This window comes from Trachypithecus francoisi, unplaced genomic scaffold (assembly GCF_009764315.1).
Source record: "Trachypithecus francoisi isolate TF-2019V2 unplaced genomic scaffold, Tfra_2.0 Lachesis_group16, whole genome shotgun sequence".
Classification (NCBI taxonomy): Eukaryota; Metazoa; Chordata; class Mammalia; order Primates; family Cercopithecidae; genus Trachypithecus; species Trachypithecus francoisi.
In genome coordinates, this window is record NW_022681461.1 from 30,464,009 (window position 1) to 30,487,746 (window position 23,738).

Below are 23,738 nucleotides of genomic sequence, written 5' to 3' on the forward strand. Positions count from 1 at the left end.
CTGGAAGGAGCAGTGATCGAAACCCCAGAGAAGCAGAGACTCTCCAAATTCGAATTCGATCACTGTCCTCCCCCGACCGCCGACCCCGCTGGAGAAGAGGGCGCGACCGGGCGATGATTTAACGCGGAGGGAGCGCGGAGACCGCGGAACCCGGGGATGCTGGGTCTCACCACCCGCTGCTGAGCGCGGGTCGGCGCGTCCTCCCCACAGAGCCCCCGCGCGGCCTCCTCCCGCTGCGCCCCGGACGGCGACCCGCCGCGGGTAGCCCTGGCGTTTGGCCACGCAATCGGCTGGGGACCACTAGACGCTGGGGGAGGATCAAAGCATTCTTATGGGGCTCAAAGCGCCTGGGGTTGCAGTTTTGTTAGCCTGGCCTCACCTCGTCAATAAATTTTCGGCGAAAGTAGGGAGCAGGAGTGGAGGGTTGGGGCGGGGTTTGGTGGGGCGCGGGGGTTGGCCGGAGGGAGGGACCGGGGATTTCTTGCACCTGCGCTCCTGCCGCGTTAAGTCAGTGGGAAGCAAGTGACATTTCACTTTCGCCCGCCCCCTTGGAACTTGCTCATCTCCCTCCTTTAGAACACCGCCTGCTCTCTGGGGTCAGCATTATCAAAAAGATTTCCTCCAGGCCCTTAAAATTTATGTGGCGCCTTGTTACAAGGAGCGCGCTGGAAGCTGGCTTTGGTCTCTCCTTGTCCCCTCTTTCTTCTAACCCGCCCCCACATCCCCGTGGAGAAACCCTCGAGCAGGCCTTTTCCATTTTCTCACCCCACTTAGAACTACAAAAAATATATGGGAAGGTGATTTGGTTTCACTTCAACCTCTTCATTTTGCAGAAGCCTAAAGTGGTGATGGTGAGAAAAGTGGCCCAAGGTCGAGGGTTACTTCAGTTGGCAAAACCAGGAGTAGAACAGGAGAATCCCTAGAGTCTTACTATGTATTTTTTGCTACTTATTTCATGGACAAAAATAATCCTTCTCTTAGGCAGGTCAAGTACTCTTTAAAGGTGTCTGTGCTTTTGCCAGTTGGCTGCAAAACATAGGATCACACTTCAGTCACCTGGACATCATGGGGAGTCGCTGGCTATCCAAGGACAGAGCGGAGTATGGTCTGATCCCTCCTCTGAGACACTCCTTCCTCACTCCCACTCCATCCTGAAAAACACTATGGAGCATATGTTCTGGGCAAGTCTTCTCCCAGGCTTGGGTAAAATTTGAGCATAGGGATTCTTCTGGCAGAGTTGGGGGGAATCCCTCCTCCAGCAAGAGCCCTTTTCAGAGGGCCCTCCTGAGGCTGACAGGGAAGGAAATATTTCAGCCCTCCACACAGCTGAAACTCGGACCTCAGAGTCAGCTTCGCACAGGACAGGGCTAAAGAAGCCTGGTAATTTTTGGCTTAAAGTCCAGTCAGAATGAACCTGACCTAGAAGTCACAGGATCATGGAACCTTTGTGAATTGTGGCAACCTTCTTTGTCACTTGGACGAATCCTATTGGATCTGGGCCCTAGGAAACTGAATCTTTTGTGAAACTACTCCATGTCACACTGTTTCCCTAGTTGATAGATTCCATCCACATTTTTAACTAGGTAAGATTAATTAATAGCAGTAGCATAGAGGAGCAAAAATATCACCAAAATGTCAAAACCAATGCCAAAGCTTGTTTCTAATTCCCCACACACCACCTTCTTTTCCTTCTCCTCTCCTCCTGTCCAGCTTGGGCTTTCTTCATATCCTTGATCTTGCTGCCTGAGCAAGCAGTCCATCAGATGGGAGCTAAGATTTGTTATAGTCTTTGACGTTTGAGACAGAACCAAGAAGTCAATGAACTTCCCTCCTTCACTTTACAGTCAAGGAAGCCCAGGCCCAGGAGGGTGAAAAGATTTGCTGAGGGGTTCATACACATGGAAGAATTTAACTTTTCATCATAGTACCTGCCCTACCATCACTTGGCATCCCCCCCACCCTTGATTCCTCTCTACCTGGTTGTTAGACTGTTGGGAAAATATGGAGAGTGATTTCAGTGTGGATAAAGTCTGCCCCCTTGAAATGTAAAACCCCAAAATAGAAAGGGAGTAGGGAGTGGAAAGTTCTCAGAGTTAAGGGTTTACTGTTTCAGTTAATCGTGAGGCCCGCTAGGGGCTGAAAGGAGGTTCTGGGAGCTGGAGAACTGTGTGTCTCCTGATGTGGCAACAAGCCACATGCCCTCTCAGGGCTGCCTTCCACAGCAAGGCCACAGCTCCAGGGGTGGAACCCAGGCCCCAGTACAGCCCGCAGTATCTGCCTCCCCTGAGGATCATTTGGAATGAATACTGAGAAGTCAAGAAAGTCTGCAGTTGCCTCATCTCCTGGCTGCTACTAGCCCCCCAAGTGAATTGAGCCACGTTTCCCAGCATGGAGGGTGGAAGCTGCCGGGGATTGGGACAGGCAGGCTGGCAGATCCTCCAGATAGATATGTTAGGAAGGGACAATTACTTCATAGTCGGCATCTGACTCCGTATCCCGCTGCAAAGAGTACATTTAAAAAGACTGTATGAAGGCATGGAGCTGGAGTTACTCTTTGACCCCGCACAACCACTGTTCTAGCTGTGTGTTCCCCAGCAACTCCCATGAACTTCTCTGAGCTTCAGTTTTCCTTTCCTTTGTAAATCGAGGGAGTGGACTCAGCGCGTCTCGTTCGGCCTTATGTGTCTATGATTTAAATCCTGCTTTCCGCAGAGGAGAGATGAGAGTCTAGATCGCACCGTCCTTTTTGTTCAGCTTTTTGACGAGCGGAGCAGGGAAAGGGAGAATTCTAACAGCTTGGCAGAGAGCAATTATCTCCCGCAATCTCCCCTCTTCCACCCCCAGGACTTGTGACAGGTCGTATATTTGATTACGCAAAGTAAATTGGGAAATCATATCTCCGCAATCCCATCTGGGATTATTTATTTCCCCGCGTCCGCAGCCGGTCAAAGTCGTGAGACGGTACAACGTTGAGTAGCTTTCCACAGAAGGAGGTGCCTTCGAGGTCAGCTCTGGAGAAACCATAGCAAAGCACTTCTTTTGGGATGCTCAGACGTTTTCAAACGTCAGTCGCCACCCTGGGCGCTCCCGACAGGTTGATTTAACAAGGCGACTTAGGCTGAAGGTGGAGGGAGAGGGTTCCCGCCGATCCCCAGCCTCCTCTGGAGGACTCCAAAACTGGAAAGTTGGGTGGAATAGGGAGGAAATCGGGCTTCGGATTTCCCCCAGCCTCGGGCTCTCTGCAGCCTAGCTAATGGAGTTAAAATAACCACAAAAATAATACAAATTACTTCCAAGTACTGAATGCTCAGTATGGGCGGGTCACCGTGCTAGGGCGTCTACACGAGTCGCCTCCTTTTAGGTGAACCCCATTTTGCAGTTGAGGAAAGTGAGACACAGAGGAAGGTTAAGGGACCTCCTCACTACCCCTAGCCAGGGAGGGGCAGATCCGCATTCTAACCCGCCTCTGTCAGGCTCCGAGACCCCGGTGCTAGGCCTCTAAGCTGGGCTGTCGGCGCAGAGTCCGGGCGGAGGTGGGGGATGTGTAGGGGGAACGCTAAGGGCAGGACCAACTCCCGCGATTAGCTCTGTGTGCGAAGTGGGAGGTGGCAGGGCCGGGCTGCAGAAACCGGGACCCTCGAAAGGGATCCAAGTCTATGTGGCTGCGCGAGAGGGAAGCCACATGAGCTGCTTGACTCCGGGGCGAACTGGGTGGGATGGGATTCGCAAAAGGAACTGGATGGGTGAGCGGGAACCAATTTGAAACTCACTTTCCTCCTTTGTTTATTTTATTTTAAAATTTGTGGCAGGGTGTTTGAAGAAAAAAGGAAAACCATCCTCATCCAGGAAAAAACAACAACGAAGAGTCTCAGTCTCTCTCTCTCTCTCTCTCTCTCTCTCTCTCTCTCTCTCTCTCTCTCGACAGGGTCTCACTCCTGTTGCCTAAGGCTAGAGTGCAGTGGCGCGATCTTGGCTCTCTTGCAGCCTCGACTTCTCAGACTCAAGCGATCCTCCCACCTCAACCTCCTGAATAGCTGGGACTACAGGCGCATGCCACCACGCCCGACTAATTTTTTGTATTTTTAGTACAGACGGGGCTTCGCCCTGTTGCCGAGGTTGGTCTCGAACTCCTGGACTCAAGCAATCCACTCGCCCTGGCCTCCCAAAGTGCTGGGCCTCCTTCTATTTTTGTTCAGGTTTCATTGCGTGACTCGCCCAAAGAGAGATTCGGTGGGTCCAAAGTGCGCCAGAAAGGGAAGGGATACAGGGCGAGAGAGATTTGGGGTAAAGGGAGAGGGAGGCAGAGGGGGAAGGGGGCCCACACCGGTTAGTTCCAAGAGGCAAACCCCGCCAGCCTAGCTCCCTGGGCTGAGTCAACAGGGGCCCAGTTGCTTTGTAATTTACAGGAGGGACTCCGGATTGTACTTTGTAATTTGGTGTCGGTTTACAAGGCAAAGGACTTCTGTTTCCTCACCTCACCAGGTCCTCAGTCACGGCCTGACCCCTTTTAAGAGAGGGACCTCGAGAGGGGAGCTGAATTCCTTGAGCCCTCGCCTTTCAATCAAGTTTTCAAGGCACGCTTTGGCCAGGCCCTCCCGGACTGCCTGTGCTGCCACCTTGGGAATGAACGTCTGTACCGAACTCCTAACCTGTGAAGACGCGCTATCCTCATAATTGCGGAGTCAGGCCAAGGCAGGCTACTCTTTCCCCTTTGCAGATGAGGCAATTGAGCCGCAGAAAAATAACTGACCAAGATCACCTAGCTAGTGGAACAAACAGCTCCGGCCCAGGCTCTCTGGCTCCTATTCCCTCTGAATATTTAATTTACTAAACAGTTCGAGCAGCCGTAGATTCCTTTCACAATCCGGTAAAAACTGTGATAATTACTCCGCCCCTTCCCCAAAATGTACTTATTTTCCCATTCAATATCGGAGCTTCTCGGACTTCCTGAAGTTCGTCCCAGGATAAAGACCTTCCTTTCTCCTCCTCCTCGCCCCGCCCCACGACCTCGCTTCCCAGTAGTTGCTGGGATCCTGATTCTCTGGAGGCATTCCGGGCGGAGGGATTGAGTGTAATTCAACTGAGTTATGATTACAGCTGCTTGTTCCCCTGTGCCGCAGACTGGTGTGTAGGGAGGGTGGGACTGGCGGGGCACGTGGAGATGGGCAAAATGTCTGGAGAGAGCAGTGGGGCTGTTGTGCGCGTTTTCGCTAGAGGTGAGCTAAGAGCTAGGGAGGAAACAATCTTAAGCCCACTCCGCTGGGACTCAGGGGCTGAGGTCCTCCAGGAAGCACTGGGGCTCAGCTTTCCCTATGTCAGTACGGATGGAGCACACGCAGGAGGAAGGCTGGTGGCTCTGCCGGAACATTCTGAGGGCCTTGTTCTCTGCATACGCTGGGACCTGCAGTCCCATCTCCGATTTGGCCTCAGCCAGCGTGGTTTATTGTACACAAATCCCGCTTGTTTCCTCCTTATGCAGCAGTTTTAAAATTTCGAATTAGTTCAAGAGCTGCTGGCTGCTCGTTTACTTTCAGTTTTGGAAACAGAGGCTTACACCCCTTTCTCCTTCTGTTTCTCCTCCGTCCCCCTTCCCCTCAATCTAGTTTTCCAAAGTTAGCAAACCTACTTTCTTGATTTTGTTTCTTAACATTTAAAACAACTGGTGAAGGGCTAATGATTTCATCTCCTTACCACCACCCCTAACCTTAAAAGCAATAAATAAAATAAAAGCCCAGCCTGCCAACTGCATGCACACACAGCCAGCGGTGGTGGTGGTTTGTAGTTTGCATACACGTCGCGGGGCAGAAACACTGAAATGCCTGTTTGCAAAGGCAGAGATGTAGCTAGCAGGGGAAGACGGTGAAAAAACAGAATGATTTGATAAAACCTGCTCGGTCCTGTTACAGGAGGGCTGCTGGTGGTAATCCCAGGTACTAAAATCAGACGGGGTGCAGGAGAATAAAATTTAAAAAAGCAAACCCACAAGGAGTCTTTCTTGCTGGGAGTGAAGGGCTCTGCAAAGTTTCTGGGACTTCAGAACAGACGTCAACAAGGTCCATTGCTCTTCCCGAGACTACTGGGTGATCCAGGGCTCCTCTCTGAACCTCAGTTTCGTCGTTGGAAAAAATGGGGATAGGAACATATTTCTGCTGCTGTCAAGAATTTAAACGCTCCAGTGCAGGTGAAGGAAATGTGCTTTGATGAGTGGGTATAAAAAATGTGCAAAAAGAACCTGGTGTTACCAGGTGGTGTCAAGGGAGAGGAAGTAACAGTCTGTGTGACCCCCTGTCCCTTGTCGGAGCGCGCACCGCTCCCAAGTCACCATCTGAGTCTCCAGAGCTACAGAAAAGCCGAAGGGAATAAGCAGGACTGTTTCTCTACTTCCTTCATTGGGCTTTGCAAGAGGCTCTGGGAAGAAGAACTCGTACAAATGGGAATCCCAGTGCCTGGTCACCGGGGAGGAACTTTCCAACACCGCTAAAGGCTTGAGAATAGTGCTTCTGGCTGGTAGCGTTAGTTTCACGGTGATTCCTAAGCTGCCTTTGTTCCCACTTCTCGGAGCCAGGTTAACTTTTAACATTCTGACAGACTTGGAGAAAAGTAAGGTTTGAATTACGTCAGGAATTCCCACCCTTCAACAGGTATTTGTTGCAGGCCTACTATGTGCTTAGTGCAATGACACTCAATTTTGTAAAGTCTCCTAAACAGATCCTACTTGAGAGGTCTTGATTATTTACAGATGCAGTTAGAAAAGCGTCCATATTACTTTAAATGGAGTTCAAGAAATGTAAAGCAGAGTTGAATTAGAAGACTAATTCCTTCTTTTAATATGTTGGAAATTTTTTATTGTTAAACATTTTGTAAAGGATTTTTTGAGTGAGTCGTTAGAAAGTCTATAAATACAACTATGCACACTAAAAAGCAGTCTTTTTTAAAAAAAGAGGTTTGTTTAAATGCATGCTTAGGGTGAATGGATTTACCTAAATCTCTTAATAGTATGCATTTCTGATCTTCCTCAAATTAACTGTAATAGCAACTGATACAGCAGAAAAATGTAAGTGACTTGTAGTTGACTTGGCCACCTGCCACACGGGCTTGGTGAAGGTTAATGAGGAACTCTTTGGCACTTCGGGAATACTTGGCACTAGACACAGAAATATCAACAGGCCATTTGTATGCTAACTAGGAGCTTCGGTGCCAGGTAACCACTGATGTACTCTTGCAGGAGAAAGAAGGATGTCGCTGTACGCCCCGACAGAGAGGCATCATTTTTAGGCCCAGTTTGGATTAGTGATTGATTGAGTCGCCGAAATACTTGTGATGCTGATAGAGACCAATACTGGTCCTTCTGATCTGTTTCTCGTCGTTTATTACCTTCTTTTGTGGACAATGCATTCCTCAGAGTGTATCTCTGCTTGTTTCCCAGTCCGCGAGATAAATGGCGACTTCTCTCTCGCAGGCACCGTCATACCTCGGGTTTAAATTCTGGACGGGCGACCCGGCTGCACCGAAGGCCCGGCAGGCGGACTCCGGCGGAGCGCTTCAGGGAGGAGAGTGTAGACCGCGAGAGGCGGAGGGCGCCCAGCTAGCGTGCCTCGGCCAATCAGTGTACACACCGCCTGACAACCGGCCAATCAGAGGACGTAAAGCTCTGGGGCCCGAGCGGATAATACTAGGAAGGGGAGCGCAGTTTGGAGACAGAAGCCAGTGGCGCTTTGCTGAGTGCAGCTGCGCTCGCCCGCTCGGTGAGCCGGTGATCTGAGCCAGGCGGGGGCGGCCCGACCTTTCCCGCCCAGCTTGGGTCAGAGGAAGCCGAAAGCGGCCTCAGCAAGGTGAGGCGCCCGAGGCTGCAGAAGACCGAGCAGAACTTTGCAGAGTTCGGAATGTGCTGGGCTAGGTTGCTGAGGACTTGACTGGCTTCCTCCCTCCTTCCCTCCACCTTCTCCCTCCCCTCCACCAACCAGTGGGTTCGTTCCGGGCCTCCAGCTATCAGCTCCCGATTTCGTGTTTGAGGGTAGCGACCCCGATTTCTGTTTGCATGCACAGCCAGCAGCCCTAGCGCCAGATCCTAAAGCTGGATATCTTTTGACTGGGCTGCCAGCCCGGGCCTCAAAGTTTTGGTGAGTGCTGTGATGCCGCTCGGGGTGTCAGGGAGGGCAAAGGGCGTGAATCATCCTTCACCTTTTCTGTTTGACTTGAATGCCTTGCCTTAAAGATGTAAACCAAGCCCTAAGTACAGAGAGCCCACAGAGCTCAGCCCTGTGTCGCCCGAGTACTATTAAGGCTGGACGGGCATCTGTATTGTAGCTTTGTGCTCTTTTCCCCTATGGGACTCTAATGACAACAAAATTTTGGTTTTCAGTTGATTATTTTGGGGAAGGGGGTGAGAGGACCTCTTCAAGCCCAAGGAGGGGTCCTTGTGGTGGTGTAGGCTGATGAGAGGCGTTTGGGAAGCATGGAGTGGTACTTCAGTGGGTCTGAAGGGCCACTTGTAATTAAAGGAAAACAGTTCTTCCACGGATAGTTTTATATGCATCATGGCCTTACTACTTGAATATGGGGAAATCTGACAAGTGGCCTGGGCTGGCCTAGTTGGACACAGTATTTTGTGTGTGTGTGATAAGTGAGTTACCCAGGGACTTGTCCGGAAAGCCTGTGTAAAGCCAGAGAGGGCTACGGTTAAAGGTCAGGTACTCACAGAGCACTTAGAATTAATAAAATAAAACCTTTCTTGGGTTGTAGATCCCTGGGGGCCCTAGAGATACAAGAAAGGCACGTGTGGCCTGGAAGTGAGGGACATGTAATGAGAACAGGATAACTCAAGGGGCCAGAGGCGGGCAGACCAGGAGCTTTGGGCCGGAGGCTCAGGGATGGTCCCTGACGGCGGCCGGTGGGTCTTTGGATTTCTTTGTGTTTCCCCAGAGTGAAGGCCACCGAGCTCAGTCCCCAGCGAAGCTCCGAGCGCCATGGCCGAACCGCAGGCTGGCTTGGCGGCCGGGGACTGGGAGATCGATGTCGAGAGCCTGGAGCTAGAAGAGGACGGCTGCGGGGCGCAGCGGTCAACGCCCCCAGAGCCCAGCCCGCCGCCGGCCGACGGGGACGGCGAGTACGACGAGGATGACGACGAGGTGGACGAAGACGCGGAAGAAGAGGGCGACGGCGAGGAGGCAGGCGCGTCCCCCGGGATGCCCGGCCAGCCGGAGCAGCAGGGGGGACTGCAGCCGAGGCAGCCGCTCGCGCCTCAGGCCTCCCCCGCCGGCGCTGGTCCCCCAGAGCGCTGCACTCCTGCGGGCGGCGGCGCGGAGCCGCGCAAGCTGAGCCGCACGCCCAAGTGCGCGCGCTGCCGCAACCACGGCGTGGTGTCCTGCCTCAAGGGCCACAAGCGCTTCTGTCGCTGGCGCGACTGCCAGTGCGCCAACTGCCTGCTGGTGGTGGAGCGACAGCGCGTCATGGCCGCCCAGGTGGCGCTCCGGAGGCAGCAGGCCACCGAGGTGCGTACCCTCCCGGCCCGGGACGCGCCCCCCTGGGGCATCCCAGGCCACAGTGGAGGTGGGGGAGTTGGAGGGGAACCGGGCAGCTATCCACTCCCGCGCCCAGGGCCTTGCGGCGCCTGTCTCTCACTAGGAAGGATGGTAAGAACGCTTTTCTGCCTACACTGGCAAGCAGGGTCGGGAGGGAGAAAGTAGGCATTTCTGGGGAACTTGGGAAATGTTTTTTCTTAAAAAGCAGGTAGAGAGGCCTTAAAAGTGATTAGGCTCATTTGGAACATCGTGAGAAAATCGATTTGTTTTTATTTTTTTTTTTACATTTAAAAGTGTATTTTCGTGGTGTTGAGGGAGGGGTTAGGGGGAGAGTGGTTGATCCACAGCACGGCGTGCAGCTCCAGGCTCGTCACTGTTGTAGTAGTGATGATGGAGAAAAAGAACCACGCAGCACGCATGCACTCGGTGCTTCCGCGGTCACTTGGACGTTTGAGATATCCAGAACACTCATTTTACAGATGAGACACAAAGTGTATGAGAAATTAGATGCCTGAAGCCCAAGGTCATCAATCCGAAGCTACCGTCCCTGCAGACTACCTAAGAGCAAGTGGAGGGTCTCTGCTGCTTCCCACCAGAGGACTCCAGCTGCGAGGAGAGCCAGGGTTGTCTTTCCGAGAGAGGCTCTTGAACCTCCGATGTTGTATTTGTTTGCATATGCTCCTGGACAGGGAGAGCTCAGCGAGCGAGGCTTCACAGGGCCTCCTCCCAGACTCAGGACCAGGGAAGATTTTCAATTTTACTTTTTGGCGGAGAGGAGCTGGGGAGTGGATCGCCAGGCATACTGAAGGCCACAATCCCACTGGAACGCCTCTCGAGGGCCCAGGAGAGCGCACTGGACGCCATGGGCACCTGGTCCTGGGCTTGACCTCCTCACGAGTCCCGCATTGGTCATCGCCGGCCCTGCGTTCCCACGCGTTCTCTGTAGCATATGCTGGGTAGGGTGCGGGCGTGGAAGGCCTCAGAATCCCACCAGCTGGAGGTGACTGCGGAGGCGAGGGCGGGCTTCCGTAAAGCGCAAATTCGGTTTGCAGCTGGACCCAGGAGACCCTTATCTCTTCATTACCCTGTCACTCCACCGTGCCCGCCCTGCCGCAGGGAGAAATCCGCCTGGCCTCACTGCTTAACAACAGGCCTTGGGCACCTTCTACCCGACAGGTGGGCTCCCAGGACCCAACCTGGCTGCAACCGTCTCTTGAGGTCGGGCGTCCCCCGAAAGGGATTTCACTTTTTCACTTCCCTCCGGGATGTCCCCTCACTTCTGGCCATAGGTTTGAAGTCTAGAGTGACTGTGCAGCATAGTCTAGAGTGACTGTGCTGGAGAAAGCAGGGGGCCCAGCTCACCAGTGGAGATTCCAGCTCTTTGCCCTAGGATTATTGGGTGCTGATAGTAATTCGTTTGTAATTATTTTTCACACGGAATGGGAAAATTCAGTACATTTAGAAGGGGGAGAGTTTCTAGAAGACTTACTGACATCCCGTCCTTCCCCTTCTCGCCCCCATTTTCTTTCAGGGCATTATTGATGATGTTTCTTGTGTTTACAGGACAAGAAGGGGCTTTCTGGGAAACAGAATAATTTCGAGCGCAAAACTGTGTACCAGAGGCAAGTCAGAGCCCCCAGTTTGCTGGCCAAAAGCATTTTAGAAGGTAAAGCAACAAAATTATCCTTCAGCCTTTTTAACCGAGTTGAATGACTCTCATCAATCAGGCACAAAGTGTATTTATTAATCAGTTAAAGTGCTATCTAAAGGGAAAGTACTTTTTATTAGAAAGGTTTTGTTTAGGCGTTCTCTGAGCCCATACACTAAAACTGAACCCATAGGGAGAAGATTAGCATGGCCCCGGAGCCAGAAAGTTTTCTTCTAGGAAGGAAACCGCCACCTGGGAAAATGAATCTCACATACCTGCTGAGATTTTTGTCACCACCAGTTTAAGAATTCCTATCATTTGGTTGTCTGTTTAGTGGTTAATGGGTTAATGTGGAGTGCATGTGAAATTTACTCCGTGTGAGGGATGTACAAAGATATACTGCCAAGTGACCCTGGAGCAGATGTCTTGGAAGGAAATAAATAACCTAAACAAAGCAAAACAAAACAACACAACCACCTCCACTTTTCTTAGTTGTGGGAGCTGAATAGATGAAGTCAAGTGAGGAGTTTAACATCTGCCCAACCGATAAAGACCTTTAGTCTGGGTGTTCAACCTCAGATTCAACTCTTTTTCATTGTACTTTTTTTTTTTTTATTACTTGGGTAATTCCTGTTATTCCAAACTTCATTTTACCATTTTTGACAATCAAGGTTATAGAATCTGAAAAAGGTTTTGAATCCAGAAAGTGAAGTGGAGGTTGAATGCGAACAGTGCGAAATCTCTAACTTTCTCTCTCCATATTCTCACTTTCATGAAAGCCTGGGGATACGTTAATTTTTCTTAAAATATTACTGATTTTAAAAAGCATCTCTATTTGGGTATGGAATTTATTTATTGACCTTTTCAATAATATATTGACTATTTTTAACCGTTTTTCTTTGAATTTTAAAAAATTTAAATAAGGGAAAGTTAATGTTTGCTTTAATCACTGCCACTTCATGAAATTCAGGTTGAAAGTAAACAAAATTTTTTAAGTAGACATTTAGATTCTGTTTTTTTCTTGTGTAGCTTCTGAATTTTGTTGGTTCTGGACAGGTTTTGAAGTTTGTGTGTGTCCTATCATGTGTTGCATACTTCTGACCACAGAGTGGTTTCTTATGAATTAAAAATGAATTTGGTTACAAACTAGATAAACATATTTATAATAATAGGGCCACATTGATAAACTGAGATTATGCCAAAGCAACTTGCGAAGTCTGAGGACTAAATGGAATAGTAAATTCAAATGAATAACTTCCTGGTAAAAACTTACAGTAGAAATGGAAACATTAATTTTCAAATTTTATTTTATTTATAAATGAGTATGGTGGGTTTGTCACTATGTAAACACAAATATAACAATGGATCCTTCAAACAAATTTGGTAGAGGTGAGTGCTTGGGGGTGATGAAATACTTCAAGTATTTTATGCCCCCAGGAATTCTATTTATGTTACACTAATCTTTGTTTTTGAATTTGTTCCTATTCCTGCGATGGCTTAGCCTGTGTTCTAATGATAGCTTGTTCAACAGTTTTGGTATCCGGCCAAAATGATTAGAGCTTGGAAAAAATGTTTTAGAACAGTTATTTTCAATAGAGCAGGGAATACTCCCCGCCGTTTTTGGGTTTTGTTTTATTTTTTTTATTTTTTATTTTTTTGTACTGTTAGTCAGGGGAAGGAGCCTGGTTAAATTGTTCACTGTAGAGTGTGTTTGACTAGTTAACAGTTCTTTTCAATTTTCTATGCTTCTCTATTTTCTTAAGCCTTGTTTTTCTTTTTCTACTCATGAATCTCCTTTAACTGTCTTTCTTTCTTTCTCTTTTTTCCTAGTTCTCCTTGGATTATTCTACAGCTATTACAGTGTGTACATAATGAACCATCTTTAGAAAATAAAAGTGACATCAGCTCTAGGTATAGATATATTTTTTAATAATGAAAAAGGATGACATGGATAATAATAAAACATTGATTGATACAAGATGAATAGCCTTGTCTCTTAATGCATAGGGGCCCTGGGAAGAATATTACAATTTTTAATCAATAAAGTATGCCTGTTGAAGCAAGCAAGCAAACAAATCCATAACAACAACAACAGCAACAACAACAACTTGCAATATGGATATCTTTCACCCTCCCGGGAAACTATTTTAAACCTAACCTGTACTTTTGCATCTGTATAAAAATATTAGTGAGATAGAACTGAAGATAACTATTCTGCTGATTTGTAGTGTTGCTGTTACCTTCTTGGTGTCCAGATTTTTCTTCAAGATGTTAATCTCTTTCATGTGCAATCTTTGCTTCTTTTAGGCTATCGCCCCATTCCAGCGGAGACTTATGTAGGAGGGACCTTCCCTCTACCTCCCCCAGTTAGTGACAGGATGAGGAAAAGAAGAGCCTTTGCTGATAAAGAGTTGGAGAACATTATGCTGGAGAGAGAATATAAAGAAAGGGAGATGTTGGAAACTTCTCAAGCTGCTGCTCTGTTTCTGCCCAACCGCATAGTGCCTGGACCTGACTATAGCTCCTGCAAAAGTGCCTACAGCCCCAGCCCAGTGGAACCACCGAGCAAGGACTTCTGTAATTTCTTGCCCACCTGCCTTGATTTAACCATGCAGTATTCAGGGTCTGGGAATATGGAACTAATTTCTTCTAATGTCAGCGTGGCCACGACTTATAGACAGTATCCCTTGTCCTCAAGATTTTTAGTTTGGCCCAAGTGTGGCCCCATTAGCGACACCCTCCTCTACCAGCAATGCCTGCTAAATGCCACCACCTCAGTTCAAGCCCTGAAGCCTGGGGCCAGCTGGGACTTGAAGGGAGCACCAGTCCAGGATGGGCTCAGTGCAGAGCATGACATGATGCCATCGAAATTGGAAGGCTCCCTGGTGCTGCCTCACACTCCTGAGATCCAGACCACGAGAAGTGACCTTCAGGGTCATCAGGCTGTCCCAGAGAGGTCGGCATTCTCCCCACCCCGACGGAATTTCTCTCCTGTTGTTGACATGGACTCCCTGGCAGCTCAAGGGCATGTCTTAACGAAGATCAGCAAAGAAAACACCAGGCACCCTCTGCCACTTAGACATAATCCATTCCACTCATTATTCCAGCAAACGCTTAATGACAAATCGGGTCCTGAGTTGAAAACACCATTTGTCAAAGAGGCCTTTGAAGAGACCCCTAAGAAACACAGAGAGTGTTTAGTTAAGGAGAACCAGAAGTACACATTTACAATAGATAGATGCGCAAAAGACCTTTTTGTAGCCAAACAAGTTGGAACAAAACTCTCGGTGAATGAACCACTGTCATTTTCTGTTGAGTCTATTCTTAAGAGGCCTTCATCTTCCATCACTCGTGTCTCTCAGTGAAAGGCTGCTTAAACAGAAAGCTGGATTTTCTGCAGTCTTAGGGTGTTCTTGCCACTTGCTACTTTTTTTTTCAGGTTGTGTGAAGAAATTTCTAATGTAAAGATGATGATTTTGAAAAGTTTTATATATTCATAATATGCATGTACTTTTTCTTATCACACATATTTAAACCTACAGATGGAAATTGCCCAATGCGCAGATTGTTAAGTACCATGCTTTACACAGCATTTCAAAAAGCAATAAAATTGACACCGTCTTCTAAAAGACCCAGTATTTGCTGAAGCAAATAGCTGTCTCTGTCTAGATGAAGAAGCTATTTTTCTATGATTCTGTATATTTTGAAGTACTCTTAATGTCACTGGGGGCCACAGGAAAACCTTTATAATACTTTAGTTTTGCATTTTGGGGGGCACATAAATTTAATTATTCAAGACTGCTTGAGGCAAAAATAACTTTTTAAGGAGCACATAGGGCCATTTGCATGTTTACAGTATCTTCATTTCACGTGATTGGACAAAGCTGAATTAATTTGAAGGGAAATCAAGTGTAATGTCTCTTTTATATGATGATTTGAGTTCTTGGAATAGATTTCTTCTGACTCCCTGGGTCTCAGTTTCTTTCCCTAGTAAGGATGTTTATGTGGGGGCCCAAGCTTCCTTTCTAGAAACATTTCTAGTTTCTTTGAACAGTCTATGATTTTAGGTTGCTAGGAGCCACAAATCAGGTTTCCTTGTATGATGTGGTCAGTACTTCCCATGATGGGGCCCAAACCTCCTCGCAGCTCTTGAGTGGTGAGTCCACTGTTTCTGAACCACTGGTGACAGCAGGCACTTGGATGCAGGCCCAGTCACAACTCTCATCATGTCCCCAAGTATCAGCTTTATGCCTCCCACATTTGCACCACTGTCAAAAGCCTTCAGTGTAGCTCTCTTCTGACACAAAACATTTACTGTTCAAATTGCTTCAGCTGACAGTTGCTAAAGCTTGCAGATATTTATCACAGCATGAGGGTGGCTTCTTAATTCTTATACCTTTTTTTCCCCCACACCCCCCCTTTTTTTTGAGACAAGGTCTCACTGTGTTGGCCAGGCTGGAGTGCAGTGGTGTGATCGTGGCTCACTCTACCTCCTGGGCTCAAGTGCATGCCTGTAGTCCCAGCTGCTCATGGGGTCCCACCTCCCAGGCTCCACCTCAGCCTCTTGAGTAGCTTGGACTACAGGCATGCACCACCATGCCTGGCCAATTTTTAAATTTATTACTATTTTTGGAATATGTGGAGAGGTAAGTTTTTAAAATTTTTGGTAGAAACAGGATCTCCCTATGCTTCCCAGGCTTGTCTTGAACACCTGGGCTCAAATGAGCCTCATGCCTTGGCCTTCCAAAGTGCTGGGATTACAAGCATGAGCCACCTCACCTGTCCTTTCTCTCATTTTTAAGTTCTTGTTAATCTCTTGTTCTGCTCAGTAAAATGTTAGCTGTTGTTCCATATAATTGATAAAATAAGAGTAAGACCTTTATGAGAGTACTATGTTCATCTTTTAAGACCTCACCTGTAGACCCCAAGTTAAATTTTAAGATGTCATAGTCACTTTAATACAAAAAAAAATCAAGAGTCACGTATCTTGCTTTTAATACTGCCACAGAGGGAGGTTTTACTTCAAACTCTGCTGCTGTCTTCTGGGTAACAAGAACATGAGGTGGGTATGTGGAAGGTGCCAAGTGATTCAGCAGTGTAAAGAGCTTCTTTTTGGCTCATGAAAACACTTTGTATTACTTAAAAATGCTTTTGCTACTAATGAGCTCATATAAACCTCCAGGGATTCTCTGAATCGTTGCTTAAAATTAGCATCAATTTCAAAAAACAACAAGCCAAACCTTGGATGGACTTTCAGTTTGTACTTGTAAAATAATACTTGGTTTTATTGAGTCAAATTTAGTTATTTTTACTATTACAAAAGTCAGAGCGAATGGACGTTTGCCAGAGGCAAAGGATATGAAAGCGGCAGAGATTCCAATAACTTTTAAAGATTATCATTAAGTGGAAAAAATGTTTTCCAGCCAAGTATGCCCTGATGTCAGAGACAGAATCTAACTCCAGTTTTCCCTCCCAGTCATCTCTACTTTGTCTATAATCACTAGTTTTTGTCTTTATATTGGAAATTTATTTTTTTTGTTTCAAGTGTTAAATGTATCCTTAGCATTGAATTAAACTGCTTCAAAGGTGATGAGGGGGAACGTATTAGAATAAAAGCACATAAAAAATCTCAGTGAGAGGCCTTCTTAATCTAAACATGAATTTTATCTCTTACTTGCTACACTTTTGTGTTTTGAATGCATATATTTGTTAAGTTGTTTCTCTTTTGTATTCAGTGAACACATGGGGACTTCTTTCCGGTCCTCTCTGTGTCATTTTAATCCCATTAAGTGAATCCAGTTGGCTGTGGGTATTAGTGGTTTTTCTCACATTACCAGTGACCAGAATTTTATTGTTCTTGAACATTTATGAGGGTCAGTACTTCCCCTGGCAAACTTATTATTATACTATGCTTAGTTCTGCTGTAATAATGAGTTCTTTGAATTTTAAAGCTACCAAATCTACCATCAGTCACCTATTAAGAGCTCTGTGCTTGGCTCTTTGCTTTTGAAAATCATTTCACTTCCATGAAAGCGTCATATAGAATCTTCAGAAAATACTGTCATTGACATTAAATCAAAATTGTGGTTCAATTTAAGCATTTTCTATATTGAAGGCAATAAATGGATACAGTTTTAATAATTTTTGAGAATGTAAATAGTAAAACATGGACATTTTTCTCAATTTAACTCACAATACAATAATACAGCTGTAAATGGCATGTTGTCCTTCCATCTCAACCGATCAAGCGTGATTGTTAGCTGAATTTGCAGTTCTTGAAAGTTTACAACAGTGCTTCTCAAACTACCGGACAACTGAACCACCTGAGAATCCTGATGCTGCTGGGCTTCAGGCCACACTTTGAGTAACAAATGCTTACAGCATTTCTGGTATTTCAATGCACATTTAATATTATCTGCTGTGGATTTTGAGTTGTAATGCAATAATCATAATATTACTAGCATGAATAAGTTAATATACAGAAATAGTTAAAATCTTTCTTTCTCTTTCTTTCTTCTTTCTTTCTTCTCTTTCTTTCTTTTTCTTTCTTTCCTTTTCTTTCTTTCCTTCTCTTTCTTTTCTTTCTTTCTTTTTTCTTTTTCTTTTTTTTTTTGATGGAGTATTGCTCTGTTGCCCAGGCTGGAGTGCAGTGAGGTGATCTCAGCTCACTGTGACCTCCGTCTCCTGGATTCAAGCGATTCTCCTGACTCAGCCTCCTGAGTAGCTGGGATTACAGGTGCCCACCACCACGCCCGGCTAATTTTTGTATTTTTAGTACTGACGGGGTTTCACCATTTTGGTCAGGCTGGTCTCAAACTCCTGACCTCAAGTAATCCACCTGCCTCAGCCTCCCAAAGCGCTGAGATTACTGGCGTGAGCCACCACGCCCGACCGCCATTTTCCTTTTTACTAAGCCTAGGCCAAGACCTAGGCAAGTCATACAGCAGACAGTGCGTGCTCCCCACGGTCTCTTTTTTTTCTCACAAACCTAGAAGTTGTTTTAATTTGGTCAAAAATATAATATGCATCTTTTATTTTTAATTGTGGGAAAACATAACATTTGCCATCTTAACTATTTTTATGCGTACAGTTCAGTGGCATTAAGTACATTCACATTGTTGTGCAATCATTACCACCATCCATCCACATAACCCTTTTCATCATGCAAAACTGAAACTCTATACCCTCAATAACTCTTTCCCCTCCCAGCTCTTGGCAACCACCATTCTACTTTCTGCTTCTGTGAATTTGACTACTCTAAGTACCTCATAAAGGGCAATCATACAGTATTGTCTTTTTTCAGTACCTCATACAAGTAAAATCAGACAGTATATGTCTTTTTGTGACTGGCTTATTTCACTTAGCATAACGTGCTCAAGGTTCATTATGTTCTAGCATGTATCAGAATTTTTTTCCTGCTTAAGACTGAATAGTATTCCACTGTGTTTGTGTGTGTATGTATATGTGTGTGTGTGTGTGTTTAAGCTGCTTCAAAGGTAATGAGGGGAAACCTATTAGAATAAAATGCCATAAAAAAATCTCAGTGAGAGGCCTTCTCAATCTAAACATGAATTTTATCTCTTACTTGGTCCTTTTTTGTATTTTGAATACTAGTAGTTGTTAAGATGTTTCTCTTTTGTATTCAATGAACATATGTGGATTTCTTTTCTGTCCTCTCTCTCTCTATCATTTTAATCCCATTAAGTGAATCCAGTTGGCTTATTTCACTTATATTAGATATTTTCCTTATGTAAGGTACTTTTCCTATCCCAAACTCATCAATTAGGTAAGTTATATACACACACTGTATATATATGTTATATATATATACACACTGTATATATTATATATATTTACACACAGACACACATACATACAAACACAGTGGAATATTGTGTATATGAGTGTAAATGGTGTATATGTAGACATATATACACACGCATACACGTGTTTATATGTGTATATATGCACATACATACATACACATACAGTGCATACACACACACATACATTTTTGTTTATCTAGTCATCTGTCAATAGACACTTGGGTTGAATCCAGCTTTCAGATATTTTAAATAATACTGCCATGAACAAGGATGTCCAAATATTTCTTTGAAGCCCTGCTTTCAGCTCTTTTTGGTGTATATGCCCCCTTCTCTTCACCCTGTTCTCACTTCCTAGTTTCACCTGCTTCATGTCCTTAGGAACTAAGTTATCTTAGGTATACATTCCTCCCACACTATCCCCTCTCCTGAAGTGTATGGACCATTTCCACTCAACACTGCTATTGCCCAGAAAGGCTCCAGTATCAGTTGTGTACCTTTAAATATAAGTTTAAGTGAGATCTTCACTTAAAAGCTTAATTCCAATTGTGTAATGAAAGACCATAAGTTATATTAAGAAACTTTCTGGAATTCCATCTGCAAAGCCTCATAAGTGCTACACTGTGAGAAAATGGCTGAAGGTCAGGATGAAGAAATAAGGAGAATCCACGCTTCCTTGTAGAATAATAGATAAGACTTAGTGTCGAGGCTGAGTTTTCAGTTGGGACTAGAATTCTTACTGGCTCACCTGATTTCATTAATTTTGGATTAATTTTAATATTCCTATTCTAGGTCTATAAACTTGGGCTTATTTCCATGGGTAGGGTCCAATTTGTAGGGCTGATAGTTCATGAAATGGCTGGACCTTGCATTATATAAACTTGGTCCTGTGGCATCCTCTTAGATTTATTTTAATAATTATACAAAGCGTTATCACATTCCACCCCTTTAGTTCTTTTAGTTTGTAACTTGTGATGTCTAAATACATTTAGGGCATGCTGGACAACTGCACACCTAGAAATAGGTTGGCATTTGTTGTAATGGTAAATGTGGAATAACAACATATGTTTAGAGCCTGGCAATTTTCGGAGCACATTGACATTTATTATTTTTTATATTCATCACATAAATTCTATAGAAATTTGATAAATGGCCATATGAAGAGTTGAATCTATATCTCTGTGGATATGTTTATAAATTTGGGGATTCTTTCCAATATACAACATGACTTGATATGGCATAATACAGCATTAAACTTTTGTATAGAAATATCCAGTGCATCTAATGCTGATATGTAATATATGATATACATTACATAAGTATAATTTTACTTGTATGATTACATCTTTCTCTATTACATTTGCATATTCATTCTACCTTCAATAAGCTATACACATGCACACACCAGTCTCAAGGGGTTGTGAGACCATTGAGATAAGCAGCAGTGGCCCAGCACACCTCCCCTGCATTTGGGTAGTGATTGAATGGCTGTATTCTCTGCATGCAAGTTAGCTCTTGAAAGGAAGGCAAGAAGAATGGGAGAAGCTACCCGTGCTCCTTTTCCTATCCCAAACTCATCAATCAGGTAAGTTATTCTCCCTGCATCTTTTCATTAACATAATTTTGTTATTATTTTCTTTGTTTTGAAGTGAGATCAATCCGAAGACCATATACACTTGGATTTGATGACTGCAATCAAATTTAAGTCCTTGATAAAGATATAAGCTGGAAGGCAGGAAATGGTGTTATTACTTCATATGTGCTTACTAGACTAAAGACTATGTACATTTTTGTTTTAGAATAAAAAATAAAACTGGAGAAATAGCTTCATTTACCCCAGATGGAACTGAGACATTTGGTACAGCATGCTGGCAAGCAGTGAAGAATTGTTTTTCTGATGAGTACATCATTTGATGTCATTAAGTAGCATGGCCTAAGGGGAGTGTTCTGCTTCTATCCATCACCACCAAATTATTTTCATGGAATGTCATCATAAAAAGTTACCAAAAGAAGGTACCTGAGATGTGAAGCTGTGAAGTCAAACTAATATTATTTCCTATTTCAATAACATTACTATAGAGGTATTAGGGGAAGGCCACACACAAGTTATGTCTCAATTTGTCAAGGAATTCAAGGAAGCCTTTCATGACAGGGAATTTTAGGATGGATAACAGTGAAGTCAGGGAAATTTGTAGCTGCTTGAACTATCTTCACAAAACAGAATAATAAATCAATGTCAATTTCAAGGAAAGTCTTTAGTCTCATGGCCAATGAGACCTCTTGTTTTGGGTGATAGCCTGGCTGGCAAATGAAGGCGTAAAAAGTATACTTATCCAATCTATACGTGACATTAAGTTGGGAGGTCTGGCCACTATTGTTGATGGTAGAGTTGGGTGAGACTAGGACTATAGCTCAAAGGTCAAATCTAATATTTGGATTTTAAAAGCAACTGTCATCCAATTATGAAACTTTATGTTGAGGGAGAGTTAACTTGATGTTAGTTTATGTGAAAATGATCTGGCAGTCATAGAAGGCCACAGAGCTTAAAAGGAACCATAAGGAACCATGGCTGTAAGAAGTTGCTAGTACTAACCTGGATTCCATTAACAGACCCTCCAGATGAAGAGAAATGCTAACTACAGTGCATTTCCTCCCCTTTCTCCTGACAGATCAAATCTAGTAACTTGTGCCCAGCTCTGAGCACTGCATTTTTAGTAGAGACACTGAGAGACCTGGCCATGAGGATGGTGAAAGGACTGACAATTTTGCCTACCTATAGACAGTTGAGGGCCTTGGGGATGTGACCTGGAAAATAGATATCTTAAGGGAAAGGACTTGATTTGTGTTTTTATATATTTGAAATATTGTCATTTTGGAGAGGGAATTAAGGTCCCTTGGTAGTCTCTAGAAGAAACAATCAGTGCTAAGAGGATGCTAAAGGGGATCAAATATAGCACAATAAAAGGAAGATCAGCTTTCAGTTTGGCTTGTTCATACGTGGACTGGTCAGTCTTGTAAAAGAATGCATTTGGAGATCTTCATGTGAAACAAAGAAAGAAACCTTGCAAGGGGCATGAGAATGAATTAGCAAGCAGAGACTGCTTCATTTATCTTCATCTGCTAGGTCCTAGCATACAGTTGGTGTCAAGAGATGTTTGCTGAATGAGGAGAATCTTCCTCAACTCTGATAATTCTTGATTTTATGAAAAATTACCTGTGAGAAGGATCAGATGAAGTTTTTTTCCTCCTAGCCAAATTATCTAGAAAATCATATCACCAATTAGTTCTTCGGAATTTTAACTTTTACTTAAACACTTTTATCTATTTAAGATTTACAGCACGAATTTTTTTTTTTTTTTTTTTTTTTTTTTGAGATGGAGTTTCGCTCTTGTTGCCCAGGCTGGAGTGCAATGGTGCGATCTCAGCTCACCACAACGTCTGTCTCCCAGGTTCAAGCAGTTCTCCTGCCTCAGCCTCCCTAGTAGCTGGGATTATAGGCATGTGCCACCATGCCTGGCTAATTTTTTATTTTTAGTAGAGATGGGGTTTCTCCATGTTGGTCAGGCTGGTCTGGAACTCCCAACTGCAGGTGATCCGCCTGCCTCGGCCTCCCAGAGTGCTGAGATTATAAGCGTGAGCCACCATGCCTGGCCAGCATGATTTTTTTTTAATAGACAGGGTCTCATTCAGTTGCCCAGGCTGGAGTACAGTGGTGTGATGATAGCTCACTGTTACCTCTGACTCCTGGGCTCAAGAGTAGCTATGACTACAGGTACGCACCACCACATCCAGCTATTTTTTTATTTGTATTTGTATCTTATTTTTAAATTATACTTTAAGTTCTGGGATACATGTGCAGAACGCACAGGTTTGTCACATAGGTATATATGTACCATGGTGGTTTGCTGCACCCATCAACCCATTGTCTACATTAGGTATTTCTCCTAATGCTATCCCTCCCCTACCCCCCACCCCCAGTAGGTCCTGGCATTTGATGTTCCCCTCCCTGTGTCCATGTGTTTGCATTGTTCAACTCCCACTTATGAGTGAGAACATGCATTGTTTGCTTTTCTGTTCCTGTATTAGTTTGCTGAGAATGATGGTTTCCAGCTTCATCCATGTCACTGCAAAAAACATGAATTCATCCTTTGTTATGGCTGCATAGTATTCCATGGTGTATATGTGCCATATTTTCTTAATCCAGTCTATCATCGATGGGCATTTGCATGAGTTCCAAGTCTTTGCTATTGTGAATAGTGCTGCAGTAAACATATGTGTACATGTGTCTTTATAGTAGAATGATTTATAATCCTTTGGGTATATACCCAGTAATGGGATTGCTGGGTCAAATGGTATTTCTAGTTTTAGATCCTTGAGGAATCACCACAATGTCTTCCACAGTAGTTGAACTGATTTACACTTCCACCAACAGTGTAAAAGCATTCCTATGTCTCCACATCCTCTCCAGCATCTGTTGCTTCCTGACTTTTTAATGATCGCCATTCTAACTGGCATAAGATGATATTTCATTGTGGTTTTGATTTGCATTTATCTAATGACCAGTGATGATAAGCTTTTTTTTGTATGTTTGTTGGCTGCATAAATGTCTTCTTGTAAGAAGTGTTTGTTCCTATCCTTTGCCCACTTTTTGATGGGGTTTTTTTTCTTGTACATTTGTTTAAGTTCCTTGTAGATTCTGGATGTTATCCATTTGTCAGATGGATAGATTGCAAAAATTTTGTCCCG

At 44.8% G+C, this 23,738-nt stretch overlaps 1 protein-coding gene across 6 annotated transcripts; it reads left to right on the forward strand.

The window, feature by feature from the left end:
• The first annotated feature begins 7,245 nt into the window (after nucleotides 1–7,245).
• Nucleotides 7,246–14,804, forward strand: DMRT2 (doublesex and mab-3 related transcription factor 2). 6 transcript variants are annotated; one of them, XM_033237194.1, is made up of 5 exons: nucleotides 7,250–8,120; nucleotides 8,923–9,491; nucleotides 11,085–11,187; nucleotides 13,000–13,080; nucleotides 13,477–14,804. In XM_033237194.1, exons 2-4 carry the CDS (start codon nucleotides 8,967–8,969, stop codon nucleotides 13,053–13,055), a joined length of 684 nt encoding a protein of 227 aa, XP_033093085.1. In that variant the 5' UTR covers nucleotides 7,250–8,120; nucleotides 8,923–8,966; the 3' UTR covers nucleotides 13,056–13,080; nucleotides 13,477–14,804. The 6 variants fall into 6 exon arrangements, with proteins under 6 accessions (XP_033093087.1, XP_033093086.1, XP_033093085.1 ...); XM_033237196.1 differs by lacking the exon at nucleotides 13,477–14,804 and having other exon boundaries at nucleotides 7,246–7,832; nucleotides 13,000–13,469; XM_033237195.1 differs by lacking the exon at nucleotides 13,477–14,804 and having other exon boundaries at nucleotides 7,249–8,120; nucleotides 13,000–13,150.
• Nucleotides 14,805–23,738: the final 8,934 nt, after the last annotated feature.